Source organism: Rissa tridactyla, chromosome 13 (genome assembly GCF_028500815.1).
Source record: "Rissa tridactyla isolate bRisTri1 chromosome 13, bRisTri1.patW.cur.20221130, whole genome shotgun sequence".
Lineage (NCBI taxonomy): Eukaryota > Metazoa > Chordata > Aves > Charadriiformes > Laridae > Rissa > Rissa tridactyla.
In genome coordinates this window covers 12,268,235-12,292,619 of record NC_071478.1, presented here as the reverse complement: position 1 = coordinate 12,292,619, position 24,385 = coordinate 12,268,235, and the positions used below count along the sequence as shown (strand labels likewise).

The window sequence follows — 24,385 nt, the reverse complement described above, 5'->3', positions numbered from 1 at the left end:
GTCTCCTCTACTAGTCTTTTCTGATAGTGTTATCTGTAAGAAAAACAGGACAAACTGTTTTGATTTTAAATTAAATTTTGCTTTGTCTTAAGTTGAGAGCCCTCATACACAGAGAGCTAGCAAAAACCAAACATTCAGGTTTTGCTGGGGATCTTGGAAAGCATCAAAAATACCAAATTTGAAAGACATCCTGAAATAAAAAAGAAAAAGTACCTATAACATGAAGAAGAAATGGAAGGGAGGTAAGAAAATGTGTTATAACGTGAATGAAAATGCAGTTTACTCCTGTTTAGCTAAAAATTAATTTCAAATTTGACTTGTTTACTGCTTGTATAAGAAGAAAAATACTTGGGCGCGTTCCCTCCACTTCCCCTTCCAGCGAGCTCAGGACTAAGCTGGGGAAGACACCCAACCGTCAGTATAGATTTCCTCATTGCCTTCTTCCCCTTCTCTCGCAGAACAGACCGTACTTCCACGCTCAAGAAGCGTTTCTGAATGTCAGAGGATTGAAACAGCCGCGATGCCCACCCTGGTGTGCCCTGAGCCTGGGCCGGCAGCGCGGTGTGGGCTCACACAGACGCAGAATGGCCGCCCTGTAGCTCTAGTACACTTTCCCCACACTGGCTGGCCAGCAACCCCACGTCATTTCTGAACTCACGTTTGCAAGACTAGTAAGTGTGACCTTTGGGAAACTTCAAAATACAAACAGTAAAATTTTTAATGTGACTATTCCCAAAGGCGTGAGAGAAAAAACGACTCCAGAACTGTTAACAGGTTTGTACATGACAGTTCTGGTCTGTGCCCAGATAACTGCTCCAAACACGCTCTAGTCTATCACTGTTTTTGCCAGTATCAGTTACCTTCCTAGAAAAAGGCTTATGTTAGTCAAACAATTATTAAAATATTTTTATCTATCTGACAGCTTTTTGTAAGTAAGGGCTTGGTGGTCTCACCGCAGGACTTTGTGTCTGGTAGTTTATTAAGGAGTTAAACCGAGAAGGCATGAACAACCGCGCCAGACGCCACCAGGACAGGGAACCCTACACGGCCTCTGGAAATCCAAAGGACCCAAAGCAGCTTGTACAGTTCAGTCCCCCGGCTGAGACGACGACGTGTGGTCGTTCAGACCGAAGAAATAAGGACAAAAGCTGTGTCTGCGCAGAGAGCGCCCAGCAGCTGAGCAGCGAGGTAAGAATCCTGCTTCTAATCCCCCGAATGCTGAGGCTGTTCTAGAGGGAGAGCAGTGGGACAAAGCTTTACAGCTTTAACTTACTCAAAAACCCGAGGAGAATGGTCTTCCCTCTGCCTGTGTAATAGCTTTGTATTTGGGACAGTCAGGGTCCAGTTAACCTCCGCAAAGCACCAAAATCCTTTTCCCGTGGGTGGCAGCTGCTGTTCCACGGGAAAGGGGCAGCAAACACTTCTGCGTCCAGTTTTGCTCCCTGGCAGGTACAAGCAGCGGCACGGCCAGCTCGGGGTGGCGGGCACTGCCTGCGCGGTCAGAAGCAAAGTGCTGCAGTTACAGCTCAGTCTCTCACCTCGGTGCAAATCAGAAGGTCGCAGTGCGCAGGAGGGCAACACAGCTGAAAAAGGAAGGCCAAAACCTTTCTGGAAAGCTAAATTAATTCTCATTAAGCATTTGTCAATTAGCAACTTTTTCCAGAGTCCTTTCTAAGTGTAGAAGATCACTCAAAGGCACGCTTTCCTGACAGGGACTAAGCAATGTCACTGCAGAACAGAGAAAGACCTTTTTTTTCAATTCCAAAGGCAGGAGGGAACTGCTGAGAAGCTGAAGCAGCAGCAGGCTGGATCTAGAGATATTATTCCACTGCTTCGAACCTCTTGGGAAAAAAAAAAAAAGTGTCTTTTTTCTCTCTGAATATCCTCTTCAATACTTTATTCACCGTAAGTTTGATTTGTTTAGCTGAAAACTGATGCCTTTCTTTTGTCCTAAGCTGACTGCAAGTCTGGGGCCTAACACCTGCTATGAACAGAGACAGCAGATTTTTCATTAAAAACTATTTACTTCATTAAAACGTGGCAGTTACCCGACGGTGAGCATTGCAGGCCCACGCTAGAGGAAGGGCTTTCAACTAAGTGAAAGATATGAACTGGGTAGGGGTGAGGAAGTAATAAAAAATAAAGTCACAACATCCCCCCCCGCCACACCCACCCACCCACACCTGATAAATCTTAGAGGCCCCCACGCCCCCAGAAGGGCTTTGCTGCTGCTTACTGTTTCTTCAGGTGTTTTCCGCTCTCGGATGTGTTACAGCCAGCTCAGAGGCCGTCAGCCCTGGCCGCCCCTCGCCCACAAGCAGCAACAGGCCTGCCTGAGAAGAGAGGGAGAGGTTAATTAATGACACTGCGCGCACGTCACCGGACAAAACCTTCTACCGCGCTAAATGTGCTCTTGTAACATCAGACAGAGCAGAAAGGATCAGACTTTTCACCGAAGCTTCCTCACCCGTTGTAACGAAACCCGACCCAGAGTAACGTTACTGGTGAGTCAAGTTCATTCTTAAACATTCCTGTTTCCCTTCTGGTCAACTCGCAGTTACCAGCATCTATCAAACTAACAAGAGTTTTCGGGAGAGTTCCCCAAGCCCAATCTGGGGGAGTATTTTAAAGAACAAAAGTTCTAGTTACCTCAGAGAAGCCTTTCCATCAATAAAATAAAAGAACTGGAACTGCTGGTTAAAACAAAAATAATAAAATCCACATTTTAACAGGCTACAGGTACAAAGCACTCAACACACAAACTCCAACCAATCACAACAGTAAAGAACAGTTTTCTTTTTCTTTTTTCCTTTTTTTTTTTTTTCTTTAAGGGGCAGGGGCATGGAAAAATACAGCACACTAATGAAACAAAATGCAAAAAATACAAAAAAATAGAAAATAGAAAAAATGTATTTACAAGTGATACATTACTATGATCAGAAAGCACAAAGACAACTGCTGCTATAATACATGCACTGGGTCAAGAAGGAACTACTAAAAACCTGCAAGGGAGTTGTTCATAAAAAAAGAAAATTAAAAAAAAAAAAAAACAGAGAAAAAAAACAAAAAACAGAAAAAAAGACACCCCCCACCCCCTCCCCCCTCAAACGAACAGGGTCCGGTTCAAACTTTTTTCTTCCCTAGTTTGCTACATTGATCAAAATCAAATATCCCCTAAAGTCCATGAGTACAACCAGTACAAATACTACACTTGTTTTTAAACTGCAGGTTCAGTTGTAGGAGGGGGGGAAAAACAGCAGCTCATCGTAGATCCATATACAAGAAAGCCAGAGTAAACTGCTCTACATGCTAAAAATTACAGCAAGCCCCTGTCTGCTACATAGCATGATCTTAGCAGGTTCTCCTTTTTATTTATTCATATATATATCTATATGTGTGTATATATATATGTATAAAAATCGTGCCCTTTTTCACTGCAACATGACATCTGGGTGGAAATGTAACTTGTTACAACAAATTTTTATATGTATACTGCAAGAAGTCACTCAATGTCTGTGGATTTAATAAGTAACCTCACACCACAGGAAATATTTAATAAATCAAAAAAAACCCAATATTGTGACAGAAGACCTTCTGTCTCAGTTCTTTTCAAAACCGAAGTCCAGCAGGAAACTGGTCCCAATGTACAGGAGGGGTTCTCTGAAGAAGCTTCAGTTTGCTTAAACCGTTTTTTCTTTTTAGTGTTCACAAGTTTTTGAACGACTTCAAGCCGTTTTCAGTTTCAAGTCTGTCTCTTCCTCTCTCACAAAAGTAATAGTCTGGTACTAATCCATCTGAGCGAGGAAAAGAGGAAAGTGGCTGCAGTTGCACAAAGGGTCCCCAGTTCCACATCTGCAGGGAGACAGGGAGTCACACGGAGCTCCAGGATCTTAGCTTTTCTTTCTTTTCCTCCTTTTAATACAAAGTCCTTTCGTCCAAGTCCTGTAATTGGTACATTCCCAAGTACCAGCCAGTCCAGACGGCAGGAGACGACAAAGCCACAAGTTAAAGTGAAAAGGACCAAGGCAGAAGTTCAGGTCACTTTCTCTCTGTTCCATCATACTTCCAGGAAACGGGAGCTGCTGGACTTGGAGTGGAAAGGCTCAGACCACATGCGCCGTAGATCGCCCTAGGCAGGAGAACAGCAGAAGGACCATGCCCTCAGAAACTTCAAAGTCCATTTAGAACTCACATTTCAAAATGCACATACAATTGTAAGCATGTTCTTACAATTGTAAGTCTGCTCTTCACCTGCTTTGCAAATTACAATAAAGACAGTAAAAAAGAAATCCTTTCCCTGTCAGGCCAGAACCTCTGACTTCGGCAGCAGATCTACCTAAAATGGGATTCTGATGGGAAGGAAATATTTATGCAGGTGGAAAATTCTGCCATTTCTGAGGCTCCACTCCCCAGAGTGCTAGATGTGTGTTTCAACAACAACCCTGTAACAGGAAAGGTTACGTGTTAAAATTCCAGTTCAGAACTGGTGACTGGAAAGAGGTAAACAAGGATCTGCCTCTCCAATCTCTGTCCAACCTTTGTGCCCACATTCTTTCATGACCAGCTGGGCAAGGACAAATTCACTTATTTAATTAAAGAAGCATTTATTACTGGTACTTTATGTACATAAATTATCTTCTATTTCAGGGACTCAACTCCCAGCTACTCGTTCCTCCAAAGCGACGGTTTCCCCCCAAGAGCAGTGGTTCCCTAGTTCTGGGCCAGGGCTGCTCGGGAGGGGAGAGGACACGCTCCATCCTCAGGAGAAGCAGTGCCCAGTGCAAGAACAGTGACCCGATTCCAGCTGACCCCCGAGCTTCCTGCTGCGCATAAATAATCCTGTCTTACCTTTAAATAGGCCATGGTGAGGAGCGGCAATAAAGTGAATGGTACCAAATAGAGTAGGGCAGGCTGGGCTGCCCGGTGAATACGAGAAGCTACTGTTGCAGTTAATAGACCTGCGAAAGAAAAAAGTGACAATAAATATCTTTAGGTTGTAAATGAATGTTCTAATCATTTCATCCACACGTGGCTGGCTCCCTTCCCCACCATTTTAAGAGACAGGCTGTGGAAAAGTTACTTATCTGTGCTTCGCTTTCCCTGAATAGATTTAAAGCAAACATAACAGTGAAAAATTGCTCTGTGTTAGTATTAGTCTGTGTTGAGCCACTTGCTCCAGCCTCAAATCTCAAAGACTAAGCTAAGAATAACTCAAACAAAAGACGACAAAAGGCGAAGGGGAGGAAGTTGAAAAGCACAAGGCTGAAGTGCTGCTCCAGTGCTGGTACCTCTCGAGACAGTCAGTCTGAGGCTCCTGGCCTGAGAAACAGGGCGGAGAGGAAGGATTGTACACACCAGGAGTGATTTTCCTGGATACCTGCCCAAAGGGAACGTAGAAGGAAAGCCAGGGGGTGGGAGGAGGAAGGCTATTGGTTGGAAATGATCTTTGCATCCTCAGCAGGACTGCAGGAGGTCAGGATATGAACCTGCTGGATATGTCCCGGCCTTAGGGAAAAGCCTGTTTGTTAGGGAGGAGAGGGATGGCTACATCAAATCATAAACAGCATTCCAGTTGTGACTACTTACGATTTTCTGTATGTACTAAAATGTCACAGGATCACAAGCATTAGCAGTAAAATACAAAAATTATCTAGATGAATTACCTGGATGTACTCTTCCACAGCACAATCCATCTACAAACTCCCCTATTTTTCCCATAACCCAGGTATGAGCTACAGCACCTTCTATGTGAGTAAAGCAAAGTATAAAAAGTTGCTAACAAAAATACACTGATAATCTCTTTCATCTTCTAAATTAAACGTAACAAAAAAAAATTCTTCAAAAGGAGACTACAGAATGGTTTTTCCCCGAGACCGTACCAATGAAACCCAAAGAGAGGAGGATTAAAAAAGAACATAACCAAGCGTTCTCTCAAAGCCTCTTTACACTTGCTTTCATCATCTTTTAAACCTACTACAATAATCCTGCGTCTGCTCACTAAGCAGCTGTCCATATTAAACTAATTACTCACCTACAAAATATCCGATAAGTGTGCAGTGAAAGTAAGAGACCTTCTGCATACGTCCCGAGATGTTCCCTGGTCCTGGGGCACCACAGGAATCGCTGTTGGCTTGCTTTTTGTAGTTATCGTAACGCAGGACGAAGCAGAGCAGAAGCCCTGGCATCACAATATCTCCGATCCCCAGCATAGAGAAGTGGCTGCCTGTGGAACTAGAGAGCAGCCCAAATTGGGTTCGTGCCCAAGACAGAAGGTGACAAGCTCCAAACTCCTCCACTTGGATTCTGAGCTTCATTTTGCACAACCCTTCTTTCTACCACCGTGCTCACATGCAGCAGCGGCTAAATGCTGGCTACTGAACATTGTTTCCTGAGTGATCTCACCGCCACCTCAGCTCAGTTTTAAACATACCCATTTTGACAGCAATGGCATGTTGCACCGGACCAGTTTGTTTCTACCAGTAGTGTTTAAACTGCTTCTGCTCTTAACTCACTCAGTGAAACAGACCATCAGCTCAGTATTTCCATCTTCTCTCTCCTAAGCGCTGCCGGGAGGTACCAGCTGTCCGTTTTATCAAACTGATTGTCACGGACAGACACCGCGCCCTCATTCCCGTGTACACAGATCACCTCTAATGCAAGGCAGTAACTCAATTTATGGGCCTCTCCCATCTTTGGCCCCATTCAGACAAAACATGCAGAAAACTATAGTCTCACCAGACGCCAGAGCAAATTGCTAATTAGATTAAGAACTAAAATTGCCCGTTATCTTAAAACCAAGATCTTTTTCATGAAAATGAAGCCAAATTAAGTTATCAAAGTTGACAAAATGAACAATTTTGGTTTTATCATTGCAGACAACCAGTTCCTAATTGCTGTAGTTCCAGCATCCCGGCATCTGAAGAAACAAGACTAAATACGCCAACATAGCCCAGTGCATAACCGCTGGCGCACCGGGGCTTACTGCCCAGCCAGGCCTACGCGTATCTGGTTCGGAGCCTGAGACACGAAGGATCCCCTGCAGTAGAGAGATGTGGAATAATCTCCCTCCGACACAGCACTCTCCCGGTACGCCATCCGTGCTTAGATCAGTTTCTAACTCCCTTCCCAATCACTTGCCATTCTGCAGTAATCAAGACTATTCTGATGTTATAATAAACCCCAGGTCTTTTGCTTTTAAGCATTAGGTCCTAAGTCCTACAACAGCAGTCATTAAACCACAAAACTCACACCTATGTCAAAAGGCGTGTCCTGTTCTGAACAGGCCACCTTTTAACCTAATTAGGATCATTTTTGCACGCTATGAGTCAGCAAATGCAAAGCGTTCAATCCTCACTACTCATTATATACCTTTTTATCTTGAAGAAGGAGTGACTAAACAGGGAACTAAGCTGGTATGTTCTGACAGATTTAGTGCTTCAAAAAAGTACAGAGAGGGAAAAAATGTCTTATATAATACAGTAAAAGAACGCGTGATTTTACCTTGGAAATACAAGTTTACCAGGCAGCGACAGACGGGGAACGTCTCTGCCCACATTTGGTCCCAGGTGAAGTTTCCGGGATAAAACGTCAAGGGGATTATCGGCTGGTTGTGTGGCCACTTTGACCATAACGTTGCTGTTAAAGATGTAGGCAGAAAAAAAGACCTATGGAGCAAGGAAATCATTGGAAATTACAAACTGCAATTATACAGCAACTCAAGGGTGTGTGTATTTTTGCTTTGCTTATTCAAGAAGTGAAAGCATATTGTCTAAATTTTCCATATACATACGTTGTATATATGATGATAAAAGGCAAAACGTATTTCAAAAATTCCGATAAAGTTTTTCATGCTATTAATCTTCAAGAATTACTGGAATATACTTTCTGATATCAAGACATTGATCAATAGATAGAGATCCTTTGGCAAAGGACCTGTCCTGACTACAGGTAGGTGGTCTGGGACTACAAAGGCGGGTACCAGGCTACTGAAAACAGGAGAAAGCTCGAAAGCAGAGAAGAGGTAAGTGCGGCGCTCAATGATGCAACACTTGTTTCAGCCAGGCTCTTACGCTGCAGCACATCACACTGGGAAACCGACTGGCTGCCAGCGCTGCCGGGGAGCGCTTCCCTGGATCAGTGCTGGTGTTACGCAAAGGTAAAACAAAGTCCTTTCACTATTACAAAATATGTTCTCTCAGGTTTCTTATAAAAGTGGGGTAAGATTTTATGCCAGCCTTACTGGCTATAAATCAGTTTGCATTCCTGTTTTGCAGATTTCACTGCCAGTCTGAAGCTGGCACGTGTATACTGTGCGAGCGTGGATAAGACTTTGTGTTTACTTGGAAATACTTATTCTGATCTTCAGCCAGCCTTTCAAAATTTGACGTCCACTTTTTTCTTTTAAATAATATGCCGAAGTTGAAATATTCTAAGCATGTTTCTGCTTTTGTCAACTAATTACCAAGGAAATCATTCCATATCCTACTGCAGACTTTAGCGTCTCAGAATGGAGCAATGAAGCTGATCTTCTGGCTTTGCCAGATTTCATCAACTTCATACTAGTACATTTCACGTACAAACGGCCCAAGGCCAATTACAAATCCAAAGGATAAAAAACAGTTTTAGCAAAACCAAACAAAACACTTACCCAAAAGACATCATAAATTAGTAACCCAGAGAGTAGCAAGCAGGAAACCTTCAGGCTCGGCAGCCGAACAAAGGCTATCATTGCAACACACAGGCCCATAGCCAGAGCTACAAAATGCAAGCACATAATTAGTTCATTACAAAAGGAAAAATAAAACAAAACAAAAAAACCCCAAACCAACTCCCCACCCCCAAAACACCCCAAGGAAGCCTCTGCTCGCACCTGTGCAGCACTGCGTGTGCTAGATGACTGTCCACTGTTTCCAGATAGTGAAATTCTTACCGGCATTAAGAAAAGTCAAAATCCATTCATTAGCCATGGGCGACCATGCTCCCATGGAGGCAGAAACCCCCCTGCAGGCACAGCTGCCCGTTCCACTCATCTGCCACCACACACCACACAGAAATGTTTTCATGTCTTGTGTCCTAGAGACGGTATCCCCTGAACAATGCTGACTGCCCAGTTAAATACCAAAGCAACACAACAACTTTGAACTCTTTGTGCGACAGACAAACCTCTACGTTTACACTATTAGGAGGTTTTCTAGTAAATGCATAAAATAAATAGAAACCTTGACTCTCAATTCAGAAATAGCACGGTTACGTGCCATGTTAGAACATGATATGACAAAAACCCACTCAAACCAATCTTCTGCTTGGGCAAGATTGTGTAAGACTGCCCGAACACCAACTATGAAATGGTATTGTTCAGATACACAGGGATTTCCCAAGAACAAAACTCCATGTGAAAGCCAACCTACCAACGGGGAAAAAAAATACGGGCAAGTCCTTTCCTAACCCCTCTCCCAAGAGTGAGTTTTCAGCCAGATCAACAAGCTGAACAACATGCCGCAGCTCCGATGTGAGTTCTGCTCCAAGGGGAATTTTGTCAGGGTAGAAAACTGAGATGTTACACTAAAAAAAAAAAAAAAAAATCCCAGTCTTCACATTTGTGCAATTTCCTGCTTCTTTAAGCCTAGCCTTAGCTACCAACTGACAATCAAATACATTTCAACTGGTTACAAGCAAATCCCTAAAGAGATACTTAAAATAAAAAAGTTAAAAAACTTAAAAGGTAAATCAACTTTCATCTATGATATCAGCATATTTACAAAGAATAACGGAGCCCTTTTGGGGCCAGATTTCACTTAAGTATGCAGACAGTTGTAAACAAAACGTCTAATATTCTGTCTCATGTGACACAGAATCTGCGAAAAGTTATAATCCTACTTTGACCAACTGCAACCGCAGGGAGAATTGATTCATTATGTATATTTTGACTAGGCCAAAATTTACAAGGTAACATTTGGATTCTCATGCTGTAAGTATACAACTGAAACTACCTTACGCTTGCATTTGACCCGAAAAATGTGGAGTTCTTCCATCAAAACGCTAAGGAAACATTTCCGTATAGATTGCCGGGGAAAAAGCGCCCCCGTGGGCTGCCAGCGGGGCTGCCCGCCGTGCCCAGGGGCTGAGCCCAGCAACGGCGCTGCCAAACCCGCCTTGTCGTCTCAGAATTGACAACACCGTCAAGGCTGCCAGCTTTAACGAAGTAATGGGATTACTCAGATAAAAATGTACCCTAAATCATGCCGCATAACTGTAACTTGCGATAAAATGTAGAGCAAATTACTGAGGTTCAAAGAATTTGACACAGCGAAGCAGCGAGAACTGCATTCAGCAATTCAATACAGCCTTCAGTTACAGACTTCCTCTGGCAGAAGAGCAAACACAAGGGAACGATCTCTCTTAAATCAAAGAGGTTTCTCTAAAGCCAATGTTAATAATAGCTCAAGCAAGCCTATATTTAGGAGAGGATCTCCAGCTTATAATTAACTAGCAGTGGAAATATTTTAACCAGCGTGAAGTTTTATCTATTGTTCATACACTCCATTTCTCTGTTACTGAAACAAACACAGGCACACGTGCAAGACGCTTTCATCAAACTAAGCAAATACTGGGTAGAAAAGGAGACGGAAAAGAATCCTTTAAATGACAGTGAAATACACATGCCAATAATTATACAGTTTTGCAACTGTTCTAAGAAACACTGGCAAATTTAAAAAACAGAAGGGAAGCAAGAATGCCCGAGTAATATCGGCCAAAGTGCACCAACAGCCTTCTCTAAGCAGAGGCCATTCCTTTTCCAATGAAAGAGTCCAGAAATCATACGAGAAACAAAGTCATCCCTATCCAAGCTCATGGATGGGGCTGACAAACTAAATAAGGCAGATCTCCATTGAAATATACTCCAAATTGGAGCGGGGGGGTATAAAACAGCCACACAAACAGGAGCTCTGGGTTGGAAGTACTGGGCAACAGGTTAACAAAGCTGAGTAAGAAAGAACTAAAAGAAAGAGTTAACCTTCAATTAACAGAACGAATTAACTTCAGAGTCCCTGCACGCACACTCCTTACAGAAAAACGATATTCTGAGGATTAAGAGTATTCTTGTATTTGTGATTAGACTCTCTGGACACGGCACATTGTTCAGCTGTACTGCACTACTGCACCCAGCGCCGATGAAACCCCCCAGATGCTGGTGGTGTGGTGTCTGGTTTACAAAGCATTTTCCAAGCTGGCAAGGCTCAGACTTCCCCCACCGCCCGCCAGCTGACCTTTGGAAGAAACGGGTACCAAAGTTCTGACCTAATCGCGTCCCTATAAAACTCTCGAATTGTAAAGAGTGGGAATAAGCACACACGTGATGAAGTAGCCTCTGCCCGACGGCCGCAGCAGCTCGGGTGTGCAGCACTTCCCGGGTGTCCGTGCCCGTTCAGTTCTCTCTGCGGCTCTAGACAGACACTGCGTACGCCCACAGCATCCCCCTTGCACATCTCCAGCTACGTCCACTGTTTAGGAAAGCTTTTAACCAGGCTTTACCAGGAGACAGTGGCCATCCTTGATGATTCTGTCAACAAACAATCCGCTCTGAGAAATGAGCATTTCAAGACCTATAAATGTACATTATGACGTGCCAGAACAAGGCCCTGGAGACAGTATCTGCTCATTCTATCCTGTAAACTGTCCCTGGCTTTAGAAACAGTTCAACCAGCTACTGTGCAGACAGGGGAATTGTAGTATTTGAGCACTGAAGGCTGTTCTGGCAGGAACTGCCATATCTCGATTTTGTAAGGACTGGAAATTACCATGAAGTATTTCCCCTCCTTTTTACTTAGCTCTCGAGTAGAAATGCTCCTCTCATAAAGACAGAATCAACTGCACAACAACAAGCCCCCCCCCCCCCCCCAATCAAGGTGTACTCTTAAGAAGAGCCGCCTGCCCCACATCTCCCCCCAGCCACCAGCCCGGGCAATATGAAGCACGTTCACATCATCTGGTCCATTTTCTGCCCACGGCGAAACAAAAGATGGTCCCGGTGCGAGGCGGGAGGAGGAGGCAGACCCCAGCACACCCAGCAGCTGGCAGGCATTGGCTTAAAGACGAACAAGTGGTCCACTTGCATAAATTACCGAGCGGTACTTATTGCCCACATTTCCCTCCAAAGAAGATTAACTGGGGTCTCAAGTATTCAGTTACGGAGAGGCAAAGGCTGAAGGCAGAGACGCTGTGATCCCACTGGCAGCACTACATCCCACTGCAGAGTCTGTTTGCCTGATGAAGGCCAATAAATGCTGTTCCCTGTTCCACGTCACTTACAAACGTTGATTTAATTGGATTTGAACAAAGGACAGGAGGCTTACCTATACAGTATAAGTCCTCTTAATATATAAACTACGTAAAATATTCCAAAGCCAGACAGCATTAACACAATTCAGTAAATCATAAACCACCACCAAGAGAAATAAAACCCAGAGACCACTCTGCAGTACTCTGCAGATTAATTACCGCAAAGCCCGCTATTTCAGACTGAAGTGCTCACAAAATAAGCTATTTTTAAGTAAATGCTTCTGCCAGTATTTCAGTGTAGACAAGTCTTTTCGGATTTTGTCAAAATCCACACTTGACGCTACATTTAGCTTTGTAGCTACTGCAGATCAAAAATCACCCTTGACTTCATGGCGGGCTACTCTGCTTAATGCAAACCAAACATCGTTTGCACTTTTTTCATTCAGTATCTGGGTACTTTAAAAGGTATTCCCTCACATACAACAGGTGGAACTTTTAAAGCAGCAAAAAATATGAATGAAACAAAACACCTATATACAAAAGAAATAATCCAGATGCCATGAGAGGTTTCAGTGCTAAGGACTTTCTTCTGCTGCCATCTCATTCAGGAGGAGCTGGAAAGCTGATGGGATGTATGCTTTCTATTGCAATAAACAATTCCAAGAACAGGAAACGTTGTCCCAGTTATTTTTCCTCAAGCAATCACAACCTCAGGGTGCCATTTCATGAGACGTCCTAAGCCAATTTAGCTGCCTTACGTGGCTGAGAAGCAGAGGTCCTGCTCCTTTCCTATCAGATTCACTCCATCCTCTTAGATCCCATCGTGCTGCCACTTACCTTTTGCCAAATTTAGCACATACCTGACTGCAAAATAATCCAATTTATCTCGCTGCAGCAGCAGCAAAATAGCATGGCAAAAAAAGAGTCGCTGCCATTCTAAGTGAGCTGAATCAGTTCACCATGTGATTAAATGAGTGCCAGAGCTAGCACAAGAGATTTGGAAGGCAGGAGGGAAGGAGGAAAGCTCCTTTTCGGGACAGTAAGCTGTGAATTCAGTGCAACCAGCATGAAAAAAATAAATAAATCACACCTTCAAGCCAACTGGACGCCTGCCAGCTTCACCCATCTCACCATTCTAACTGGCAAGCATCAAAGAGATCAAAGACAACCAGCTACTGTGAACTGTCTCACAACAAATTATTTGACCATCTGAACCAAAAAACAAGAAGCAGCACAGGAAAAATTAACCAGATTGTCGAGATCAAGTTATGATTCATAAACAACCGCACATCTTTAACTAAAACTGGCATTCCACCCTACACCACACACGTGCAGGGTGTCTTTCATGGGTGTTCTGGCACTTCCTTGCAAGCTTTTACAAACCAGAAAAACAGGCGTCCCAAACACTACCCTGGCATGTTCCTGACAGCGGTTGTTTTCAGGGAGTCGACCACACAATATTACAACTCAGCAAGACATTAATATTAGCAAATTTCAGCAATCATCACCAGGTGACTGGATGTTTCAGAACAGGCACAAAGCAGTAGTAAAATCCCTTCATTCACATACTCACCATCCATAAGGAGCCAGTGGCCGGTGAGGACCCAGATAAGGACAAGCATCACAGAGAGAGAAAACGAGAGCAACTCAGCAGCAGTGAAACGCCCGCAGCAGCCAAAGGAAATCCTAGGAACAACACATAAACATCAGCTAGCAGACTTTATGTTTCCATTTAAAGAACAGAAAATGGACGCTGCTGGAACAGGGCTCAACAGCTGATGAAAGATGCCAAGAACAACTGAAGGGAAGTTCCTTTGCCACAAATAGGTACCAAAACAGCAACAAAATAAAAGCTTTCCTCACGTTCAAATAAAGAGTGTACAGAGCCTGAACTAAAGCGATGGAAAAAAAACCTTGTAAATGCTGGCAGCTCGCTTGAAATTGTTACCATGAATGCTGTTTCCTAGTACCATCTAAGATAGTGTTTTTGCAACATGAAACCCAGTCACAAAGTAAAGAAAAAAAATAAAAATTGCAAAACATGACATTAACAACTGCGATTTTCATTAGTGTAACTACAGTCTCTGAAAACCCCAGCATTAAAATCCATAGTCCAATGTTAACAAACATTAAAATCCAATACTAAATCCCAAACTCTGAAATCTCAGCCAAAGTAAGTCAAACTTCTTAAAAACCCCTGTTGGGAAAGCCAGTCCCCTGCAACGGTGCCGTATTTCCCAGGCTGGCAACTCTGCGTGACTTGCAGAAATTGTGCTTCCTAGTTTCAAAGTGGAAACATGGTGCTGGCACAAAAAATATGCACAAACATCAGCCCTGAAGCCCTGAGGTTAATGCTCGTAACCAAAGACTCCACTAAAGAATTCTCATTAAAAGAAATAAATACAACATACAAGAAGAGGAGCAAAAGATTTCTCAAGTCCTTACTTGTTTTGAGGTGAACAAGGCCGTGTTAAGTACTGGCACATCGGGAGCAGAAGGAAAGCAAAAGCTATTGTTGCAAGGACTAGAAAAGAAGAAAAGGTAATATTAGTACATTCAGACCTAATTTCTACAGTACACAAACAAGCTTCTCCAGTCTGAAAGAGCTCTTGCAACAATGTCCTATTATCATACGCTGCAGCATTATTAAAGCAAGAGCAGCTCAAGGCTCCAAGGTTTTCTGCGGAACTTCTATTGTTAGGATGCTTTCAAACTGCAATCAAAATAAAAGCTCTCAAAGGAATGCAATGCCCCATCCAAAAACCTTAAAAAAAAAAAAAAAGTCTTAAAGCTATTCATGATCATGTGAGCAAGAAAAAGTCTTCTGAGAGTCAAAAAAAAAAAAAAAAAGAAAACTTATTACAGTCTGGTTGCAAGATTCTTTTAAATTCTTCAACATATAACTCAGATAGTCAGTTCTTCCCCCATCTCACTCAAACCCCTTTATTTATTAGTGAAACACAGTACAGCTTAAGATCAGTTATATCCAGTAGCTGGCAACCTATATTTGTTAAAATACAAAGTGCTTTAAGTTTTTGAAAACAGGACGATAAAAATACATAAGTATCCAAATAGACTATTTCCATAAACATTTTCTTTTTTAAGAAGCATACTTATCCCACTCACACATTTGTAAAAACATTTAGTAACTGCTGGTATTTATAATCATTTTTCCTTCCAGTTTTTTTTCAATAATAGCACTGAATTTGTACTAAGGACTGTCTGAAAGGCTGAAGAGTGAGGGTGTGGGGACACAGACATGTCAGCTGCAGGCAGCCGAAACTGCTGCAGCAAAAACCAGACTGAGATGAGAACGGAAGGGTCGATCGACATTTTCTGCATGCTGCAAATCAAATCTTTGTGCTGTCCTCTACTCATTCCTTAAAACGTTGTTGTTGGTTTTTAAAAGGGATTTTCTTTTTCTCTTCTCAAATGAAGGTGATGAGAAGGAATCAAACATTCTCTTTAGTAGACACTTTAAGCCAACTGGAGAAAAGAAATTGGTTTGTGCAAACCACATCTTTCCACTCCTGAATTCTGACCCTTCTGGTGGGAGGAAGATATTTTTAAAAAGATCAATTAATTAAAAAAAAATAAAATTTTTAAGCATCTGTATGCAAACAGCCCCATGGACACTCACGGTTCTAACAATATTTCAGAGTGGAAGAAAAAAAGAAGAAAAAAAGCAGAATGGATAGGGAAAGAATGAGGAGTGTGGCAGCTCCGCACCCACTGAACTAGGAACACTTCCAGCGGTGCCTGGCAGAGGATGCTGCTTGGAAGCCCGTGCCCCTGCTGCCCCAAGTCCTGCCTGCCCTGCTGCCTCCTGCGCCTCCACCACAGTGGGGCTGACCCTTCCTCACCCAGACAGACCCTCTTTGCCCTTGGAATCTCTCCTTCCCCCTCCTCCCCTCCCAGGCGTCTCAGCAGGGAACCCTGCGCCTCCTGCCCTGCTGTCCCCAGCCGCTGCCACCCCAAAGCTGGATTCATTTAGAGAGTATAAGAATTAAAATGTAATCACGCTAATACACAGTGCCCACAAGTACCCACTCTTAATCTCATTCCCAACTGCCCCGGCTTCCAGTCATAAATTCTCTCTCCCCTCCAGCCTCCATACCTATCATTCAACTGGCAAACCCTTGGCTTAACTCCCACCTGCAGGCTCTGCGCCAGCTCTCCAGCTCTGCCCTCTGCTACCAGCTGCTCCTGGCCATGGGCCAGTTGCTGTGCCCACCTTTGCTCCTGACTCTTCCCTGAAAGGCAAATCTTTGCAGGAGGAAGATTTAAGAGGGCTTTAAGAAACCAGCTATCAGCTGTAATTTAGAAGTCCCCCAGCATCAGCCTCTGAAATCTACAAACGAGGATGCAAAACAGCAGTGCCCGAGCTTCAGGGGACAGAGGGACCGAGTCCCACAGCTCTCAGGTTCCCAGCTCCAGCAGGGTCTGCATCCGGCCACACAGCCCCTAACGGAGCTTGGCAGTTTAGAGGTGCTGGGGCCAAAGTCCCCTGTGCTTAATGACACCCTCCGATGCAAGACCAAGGAAAAGCACAAAAATATCATAAAATGAGGTTCAGGAACAAAGATACCCAAGTGCACTAATCCAAAGAGACTCAATCCTCTTAAACCTGCAACAAGCCCCAACTGACACAGCATCATCTAATTACACACTGCAAATGTTACAAATAAAGTTACAAATGTTAAGGTCATTCTGGAAATAAATGGACCAACAATCTTGACAAATTAAAACTTGTCATAAATCTTCCCTTATAACATCTTACATATATGTGAGTGTATATATATTTTCCCCCAACATCTAGCATATTTAGAGTAGAATTCATACGAAGCAATAATTTATTTTTCATAGAAAAGAACATATGTGTCATAAGATAAAGTTATAAAAGCAGTATTCAACAGACCTTCACAGGACTGTGCCTCCTGCCTCCAGAACTAGAGACAGGAGTCTCAAGGCTCCTGTCAAGAGCAGAGATTTACATTTCACCCATCAACATCAGCCCCATTTAAGAGGCTGGAGAGGACACGCAGCTCAGGAGTCAAACCATGCGGGAAAAGCCTGCATTGCATATACATGAAGTAGCAGAGGATGAGAGGTATTTAGGAGTTTAAAAATCTTCACAGACTCAGTATGTGGACTGAGGAGGGCAATTTTTAAAAGCTGCTTCAAATTTGGAGCAGTAGGAAGAACCTTGCTACCCCTAACAGGAGCTGGTCTCTTGAAGAACTGCAAAAAGATCAAAAGGCCGAAGTTTTCCAAACAATCAAAGCCCTGGCTTTTACGTAAATGACAAAATGTAAATAATTATAAACACGATCAGAGGACTTGCAACTTATTTGCAGACAACCATTTCATTTTTGTTCTAAATTCAAGGAATGCAAAAGAATAATACTCAAAATGCTAGTGCGACCAGAAGTACCCTTGAAACAAAGAAAAACTGCGTAACAGCAAAAACCAAAATTAAACTGGGAAAAGTCATCTTTGGATAGTACCTCCATGATCCTATAGAGCACCTGAATTATGAAATACCATGTACAGTTCTGAGCACTGATTTATAAACAAGTGAACTTTATGTAAAATAATACACCCAGCATCTTTCAAACTGACTATAGTTCAGTAGGTTTGGCAAATCTCTAAGTGGAAAATACTTCTCAAATAATACTTGTCGCTTTATTAATAGCTACAGAGACACAAAAGTACAACTGTGAAACCTGATGAGTTTTTTTTTTTAAATGTACTACGACATGTATTATAATTCTTATCAACATTATTTAATTATATCAATGCTTTCCGGTCTATTCCAATTCTTAGAAAGAGAAGAAAACTTAGTCACCTGCTGTGCATATTGTAAAGACAACTTGAACTGAATCAAAGAAGAAGAACATAACTAGGAGAGAGACAGAGGCTCCGATCGGCAGGAACAACGCCTGGGTAGAATCGATGGTTTGAATACCTGCAGAAGAAAGAAAGTGACATTTAACTCGGGCTGTTTCCGACCACACACACACTGACAGCCTGTCCCCACCAACACAACTGAGGACTCGGAGAATATATCCCAGTTCAGTTCTGGTGCAACAGATGTTTACTCCGAGATCCTCACGCACTCTCCTAACCACGCACAGCAGCCTGTGGGAAACCACGCCGGCTCAACTGCCCGAGCGAGCGGCTGGGTGTGCACAGCAACTGCCCTGCTTTGCAGATTCCAAGAACTGAAACCTGGCAGAAAATGTATGGTTTTTTTCTTGTGCCCTAGACAGAACAACTAACAAGTTTAAAAAATGAACATTATTTAGGGCTTAGGAATCATACGGCAATTATATATTTGCTTCATTCTACGCCAAGCAACATAAACGTGCTGAACAGAGAATATAAAAGTTTTATCTAACCTCCACAGACCGTGTTAGGCTGACCGAGCTCATGCAAAGGGTGCCACGGCTTCAGATTCCACTTGGGTGAAGGCCACCCTGCACTTAAATTGTATCACTGACTGCGATCACCAGATAACATCAAGCCTAACAATAACAGGCAGTTTTCAAAACCCACCCAACTCATTTACCTGTTTATGAAACTACCACCTCAGTTCAGCGTGCACTATTATAATCGCCTTTTATGCTAACAAGGCCAACAAAAATTCATACTCACATTTCATAGCTGGAAGCAATTTTAAACAGTGCAGAGATACTGAGGTGTTTTATTCTGATTATTTCCCCTCACCTCAACCATGCAGTGGGAGTACTAGGGATATTAACAGTGGGACAGGACATTTTTTCCTATATTTTACCACAAGCTATTAGAATTACTAACAAAATTGAGAAGATCAGGCTTTGAAAAGCCCATGTATCCCCACAAATTCTAATACTTATCCAGTCTTAGCTGTATTTACATTTGATCACGAGTGGGGGGAGGAAGAAGCCATAAGTAGTAACATAATTAAAAATGCAAGCCCTACTTATATTTGTAAAGCATTAAAATAACAGGTAACAACTGAAGTAGTCACTTGATAAGAAGTATGCAAAATGTCTTTAATGAAAAATTAATATAAGACTCAGACCTAGATGAGTTCTAAAACCAACTTAGCATGACTGCGTTATTCCAAAATAATTAGACACTGGTGTGTGAAGCAGGGTTTTACCTGTCCCAGGATTTTAAGGATAAGCATTTAGGTTATCAAGCAGAATATCTGTGCATATGTATGGATGCACATATACAGAGACACACACATACCAGTAATATACACACACATTGTTTGTGCGTGTGTGAGAATGTGTCTTTTTTTTTTTTCCCCTGTGGAAGACTGGTAAGTTGTCTAAATACCAGGTTACCTACACAACTCATAGTTAACAGTGTATCTCGGTACATTGAAAAACCTCAAACACACGTGAAACACACTCACTAAAACTTAGTATCTGTCATAAGTATTTAAGAATTTTCATAAAATTAAAGCTAAACAATGACCATGGAAGCCAGGACACTGGCACCGTATGGGCATTTATTAGTTCAGGTCACAGAGCTCTTATTCTTAAACAGCACAATAAATTTTAAAAATAAAAGGCAGTACTCCTCAGTCACTTGGGTTTTCTATGTTACTGAGGTGTGGTACGAAAGGGTAAAGTACAATATCGATAGTCCAGTGATGAAAGTGCAAAGACACAGAAATTCCTGTGTTCTAATCGGTGACTTAGATCTAGTTCCTTCTGCTTTGAGAAAGAGCATTTACTCACATGCCCTTCAACTTCCCAAGGGAAAAAAAGCAAACAAAACAAAAACCCAGAAATGACATGCTACAAACCACCTTGGCATACGGGAATTAGTGCCTGCAATGTTAAATGTCAACGTTCTTCATTTCATTTCTGATCATTTTGACAGCTCATCCCCTTCATGTGCCCACTCCCAGCCCCAGACTCTTCTCTGGCTGCCCACGTGCCAAAAGCCTCAACTGTTGGCTGCTGAATCACTGGGCACAGCGACCTCTCTGCTCTGTGCTGTCAACAGCAGCAGTGCTCCAACAAACACGTACATTCCAAGAGTCTGTATTTTTAAAAAAAGGCAAAAAAGCAAAAGACGCTACAACATATGTTATTGATTTTATATTTTTTAAGCTATATTTCTTACTTTAAAAAAAAAAAAAGCAACCTGAGCATTCAGGGTTTTGTGCACAGGGCTGCCCACATATCTCACTCCTGTCTTCCAAACTTGCTGAAACTATTCATTCTAGAGCCTATTCTCAGAATATACCCATATAAATTGCTATAAGTTAAACCCAGGTGTGAATTTACAGCACACTGTGTACAACACATTCCACTCTTAACTGTTCACATACACATTACCTGCAAAACACTGCATCTCAAATGGCCAAGCTGCCTGGAATCTATTTATAGATTACAGAGGGGACAATCACCGCGTAGGAGCTGACATGTTAATCCCCATTCTGAATAGATTGTGTGTCCATTATAAATGAGATGCCCAAAGCCATGTGAACTCTACATTTCAATTTCTCTATTGATAAACCTGAATCATGGACTTGTTTAGCATACCACGAGATCTCTTGTTGCTTACAGACTGGCTCATATGTCATAGCGATAAACTCCAGACAAAAAGAAATTACATTCCCTTCTCATAACTGCGTGGTGTTTTGGTTTTGTTTTTTGGTTTGGTTTGGTTTTTTTTAAAGTAAAGCAGTTTCCATTTCCAGTAAAACCTGACAAATTGCACAGCATGCAATTTCTATGCATTATGGAAATGTTACGTTGATGTCTTAAATTTAGCTTCCATGGGCATGAACTAGATAGCAGCATTAGTGGTGTGTAACGAGATGGTTTGACAAAACCGTTGCATTCTATCAGGTGAATCTACAACCCACGTAGCTCAAACACACGGACGGATGAAGCAAAAAAAGATGCAGCACACCGAAGTGATGAAAGAAAGATAAGGAGTAAAGCTAACCCTTACTGTTATTGGTGCTGTTGCCATTAAAAGACCCAGCCGCGCTGCTATTGTCTTTCTCTTTGTCTTGATTCTCAAAGTCCATGTTAAGAGACCTGCAGGAAACAAAGCAAACTTAACAGGCAAGTTCCAAACTCCTACTTAGGCTCATCAGCTACCGTCTCATTACCTCTCTACCACAGCACCCTCTCCCTGAAAAAGCCCTTTAATGCTGGTTATTAGAAAAAACACCATACACACTGGAAAACTAAGAAAGAAAGAAAAAAAAAAAAGCTTACAGTTACAGAAGAGGCACCAAATCACACAGGTTCTAGTAGTGAGATTAGTCACCATAGTGTCTGAACTGGTAAGAGTTAACAAACCACAACAAAGATATTTATCTGCCTTACTGGCAAGTGTAGAACATGATGAAATGCAATAAATGCTTCAGTTCTCTGATGTATATGAACTTTTTCCAAATTCTCATTTTGAATCCCTTTCATTCAAATTTAACTACCGGGTTTCATTTTTAAAACAGTATTATGTCCTTCCTCTTAATCTTGTTATGAATGATGACCAAAACCAGCTTGTAAGTACTTGTCTGCTGAATATAAGGTTTGCCTTAATTGAAAAAGCTTCAGCAAAGCCTAGAAAGTAACCAGATACCTACTTTAGATACGGGCAGACCTGGCAGCTAGAGGAAGCTCTGAATAAATGGTACGAATTGATACAACTTAATTCATCCATAGGAGCTGGTAACATTCCCCTCTGTACCCAGCTCAGCTCTAATTGATTCCGCTTTTCATTTTTGATATACACACTTTAAAAAAAGCTACAAAATAACACAGTATTCTACTCCTTTTGCAGCAGTCCTTGACTTTAATGCAACTTCTAAATTATATTCAACAAATTTTGGCATAACTTTCTGAAACGGAGGAATTTCATTTAAGGTCTGTTTTGGCCAGCAATAATCTCTGTCATTACATTCTAGTTTGCTTTATATAAAAATACCTAGCAATCAAGTTTACCATGATAGTTTCTCATTCTGACGTGTGCATGTTAATCCATGACTTAGCTGCAGGTTTGTTTATTCAAATAAGCTGCAGGGAACCACCAGAAGGACTGTACAGCTCCTGTCTTATGTCTGCAGCAGCATCAAATACCAAGTATTTCAATAAAACTTCCAGGTCAACAGGCATTAAACTCCTTTCCAAGTTGAGCTGTGAGTAATCATACTATGCAAAGTAAACAAATTTTATTAGTTTGTCAGACAAATAAACAATACACCACAATCTCGTAGACGATTCTAGAGGCAAGTTACTTCCATGTAGCGTACGGGCTCCCCACTGCAATGCACAGGGGAGCAATTCTGTGCTGCAGTCGTACAGCCTGAAATCATGCACATACAGGTTGACAGTATCAAGACAGGTGTGGTGTGTTAAAGAAAGATGGGTTGAGCAGTTTCACTGTATAAAACAAACAAAAAAGGCTCTTCCAGTCTAAAACGTGTTTATTTCTTCTGTTTGTATCGTGCAAGTGGTCCCAAGGAGTGGTATGAAATTAAAGCAGTTTTTGGGCTCAGGCAAAATATGAGGAAGCTTCAACCTCAGCCATACAGTGCTTCTACACAGATTGTGGATCATCAACTACAAAGTTACCAAAAAATACAAAGAGGCAGCGGAGAATACTAAAATTCTAACAAACGAATCTGTTCTTCTTGGCTTGTTCTTCTTAAGATCCCTCTGCTCTGCCTCTCATTTGCGGTGCCTTTATCCTTCATTCACGCTTCCCTTTTCCCCATTAATGCACTGGAGCCTTATAATTTTCCTCTCAAGCTATAAAACTCCAGGAGGCGGCTGACAACCCTCCAGGACTTGATCCAAGATTCAGCCAAACAAGATAATTCTTTTCTCCGAGCAGCATTTCATTCCTCTCTGAATTAGCGCAGTTTAGCAAGAACTTCACACCATCATTCTCTCAGTGGCATCGAGCAACTCGTAATTTAAGGGATTGCTATCAGCAAAGAAAACTGGAAAGAGACTATTATATCTACTGCTCATAAACAACTGCAGCCCTTTTTCTTTCATTGTAATAGTGTCAGCAATTATTACCTATAAACATCCCTTCTTCAAAAGTAAGCATAAATTAGGAAATTACTTTCACTTAGCAACACAGCTGCTCCAAGATCCTTCTGAATAATCTCCAACCATTTTATGATTTGGCCTTTCCCTCTGCTACAAATTATCGCTAACATAATAATAAAAAAATTGAGAAGTGATCACTAAAACATCCTCCAAGAAAGTCAAAAATTATATGGTAAAACAAGATATACTGAAAACTATTGGACTGTAAAGAAATGTCAAGCTGAGAAACATTTGCTTTTTCGTTCAAGTTTCTGCTGGGCTTCCAAAGGCGACATTCCATCGGGCAATAAACCACACAGTTGTTTCTTCTGTGGGTCCAGCTGGTAGGATTTCCAGCACAATGTTTCAAAGCAGGCCTGGCTCAGCCTCCCACAGGGAGCCGCTCAGGAGGGTTACGCCGAGGCCAAGGGAATGAGTAAGCTGCTGGCACATTATTATCAGGAAAGTTCAGATTCAGCTATGGATCACTTCCACTGCAGTAATGCCTCAGAGAAACCCTGCAGGAGAATGTTCTTATGAAACAATGGAGAAAATATGAAAGCAAGTATGTGTCTACAGAGTCGCCTGCAGATGCAATATATTCTTGCTCCACTCAGTGACGACAGTCACCCGTCTGACCAGCTCTGGGTCTACGAGAACTGTGGGCTGCCACCGAATTGCCAGATTTCAATTGTTCTCAATGAAAAACTACAATCAGAATCAGTCATTGACCTGAGAGTTTAATTCAATCAGATCTCAATGCACAGAGCCCAAAATACATTCTGTGCTCTGGAATTGCTACAGTCACTTCTAGAACATTGGTGTGAGATTAAAGGAGAAGTTCTAGTGCAAGAGCTGGGGTGGGAATAAGAATAGGGGAAACAACAGCAGAAAGCGCAGGTAAGAATGTTTTCACTGCCTAGATGGAGTAAGAGTGCTCGAGTCCCACATCTCTGGTAAGAACATCTCGCCTTCAGCAGGTATTTCATGTGCAGCCACTTGTGTGTGCGCATGCGGAGAACCTTTGTAGCACTCGGTGAGAAGGT

General features: G+C 42.3%; 1 protein-coding gene and 1 long non-coding RNA gene across 12 annotated transcripts in view; one reads left to right on the top strand and one right to left on the bottom strand.

The window, feature by feature from the left end:
* Positions 1-24,385, bottom strand: part of SPPL3 (signal peptide peptidase like 3) — a 64,875-nt gene that overhangs the window by 2,278 nt on the left and 38,212 nt on the right. Inside the window, exons 3-14 of one of the 11 annotated variants that reach the window (XM_054220071.1) lie at positions 21,238-21,332; positions 18,128-18,247; positions 14,725-14,803; positions 13,853-13,965; positions 8,648-8,754; positions 7,501-7,664; positions 6,032-6,231; positions 4,849-4,958; positions 3,592-4,129; positions 2,650-2,693; positions 2,237-2,333; positions 1,370-1,491 (exon numbers count right to left, since the gene is read on the bottom strand). In XM_054220071.1, the coding sequence (XP_054076046.1) occupies positions 4,058-4,129; positions 4,849-4,958; positions 6,032-6,231; positions 7,501-7,664; positions 8,648-8,754; positions 13,853-13,965; positions 14,725-14,803; positions 18,128-18,247; positions 21,238-21,332 (1,060 nt within the window). In that variant the 3' untranslated portion in view covers positions 1,370-1,491; positions 2,237-2,333; positions 2,650-2,693; positions 3,592-4,057. Of the gene's footprint in view, positions 1-1,369; positions 1,584-2,236; positions 2,334-2,649; positions 2,694-2,892; positions 4,130-4,710; positions 4,959-6,031; positions 6,232-7,500; positions 7,665-8,647; positions 8,755-13,852; positions 13,966-14,724; positions 14,804-18,127; positions 18,248-20,083; positions 20,323-21,237; positions 21,333-24,385 lie in introns of those variants that run through there. The other 10 variants (XM_054220066.1, XM_054220068.1, XM_054220073.1 and 7 more) reach the window with 10 other exon arrangements.
* LOC128917303 (uncharacterized) lies at positions 1,579-4,785 on the top strand. The gene is made up of 3 exons (XR_008469246.1): positions 1,579-1,905; positions 2,276-2,504; positions 4,648-4,785. It is a non-coding gene; the product is annotated as an uncharacterized LOC128917303 (long non-coding RNA).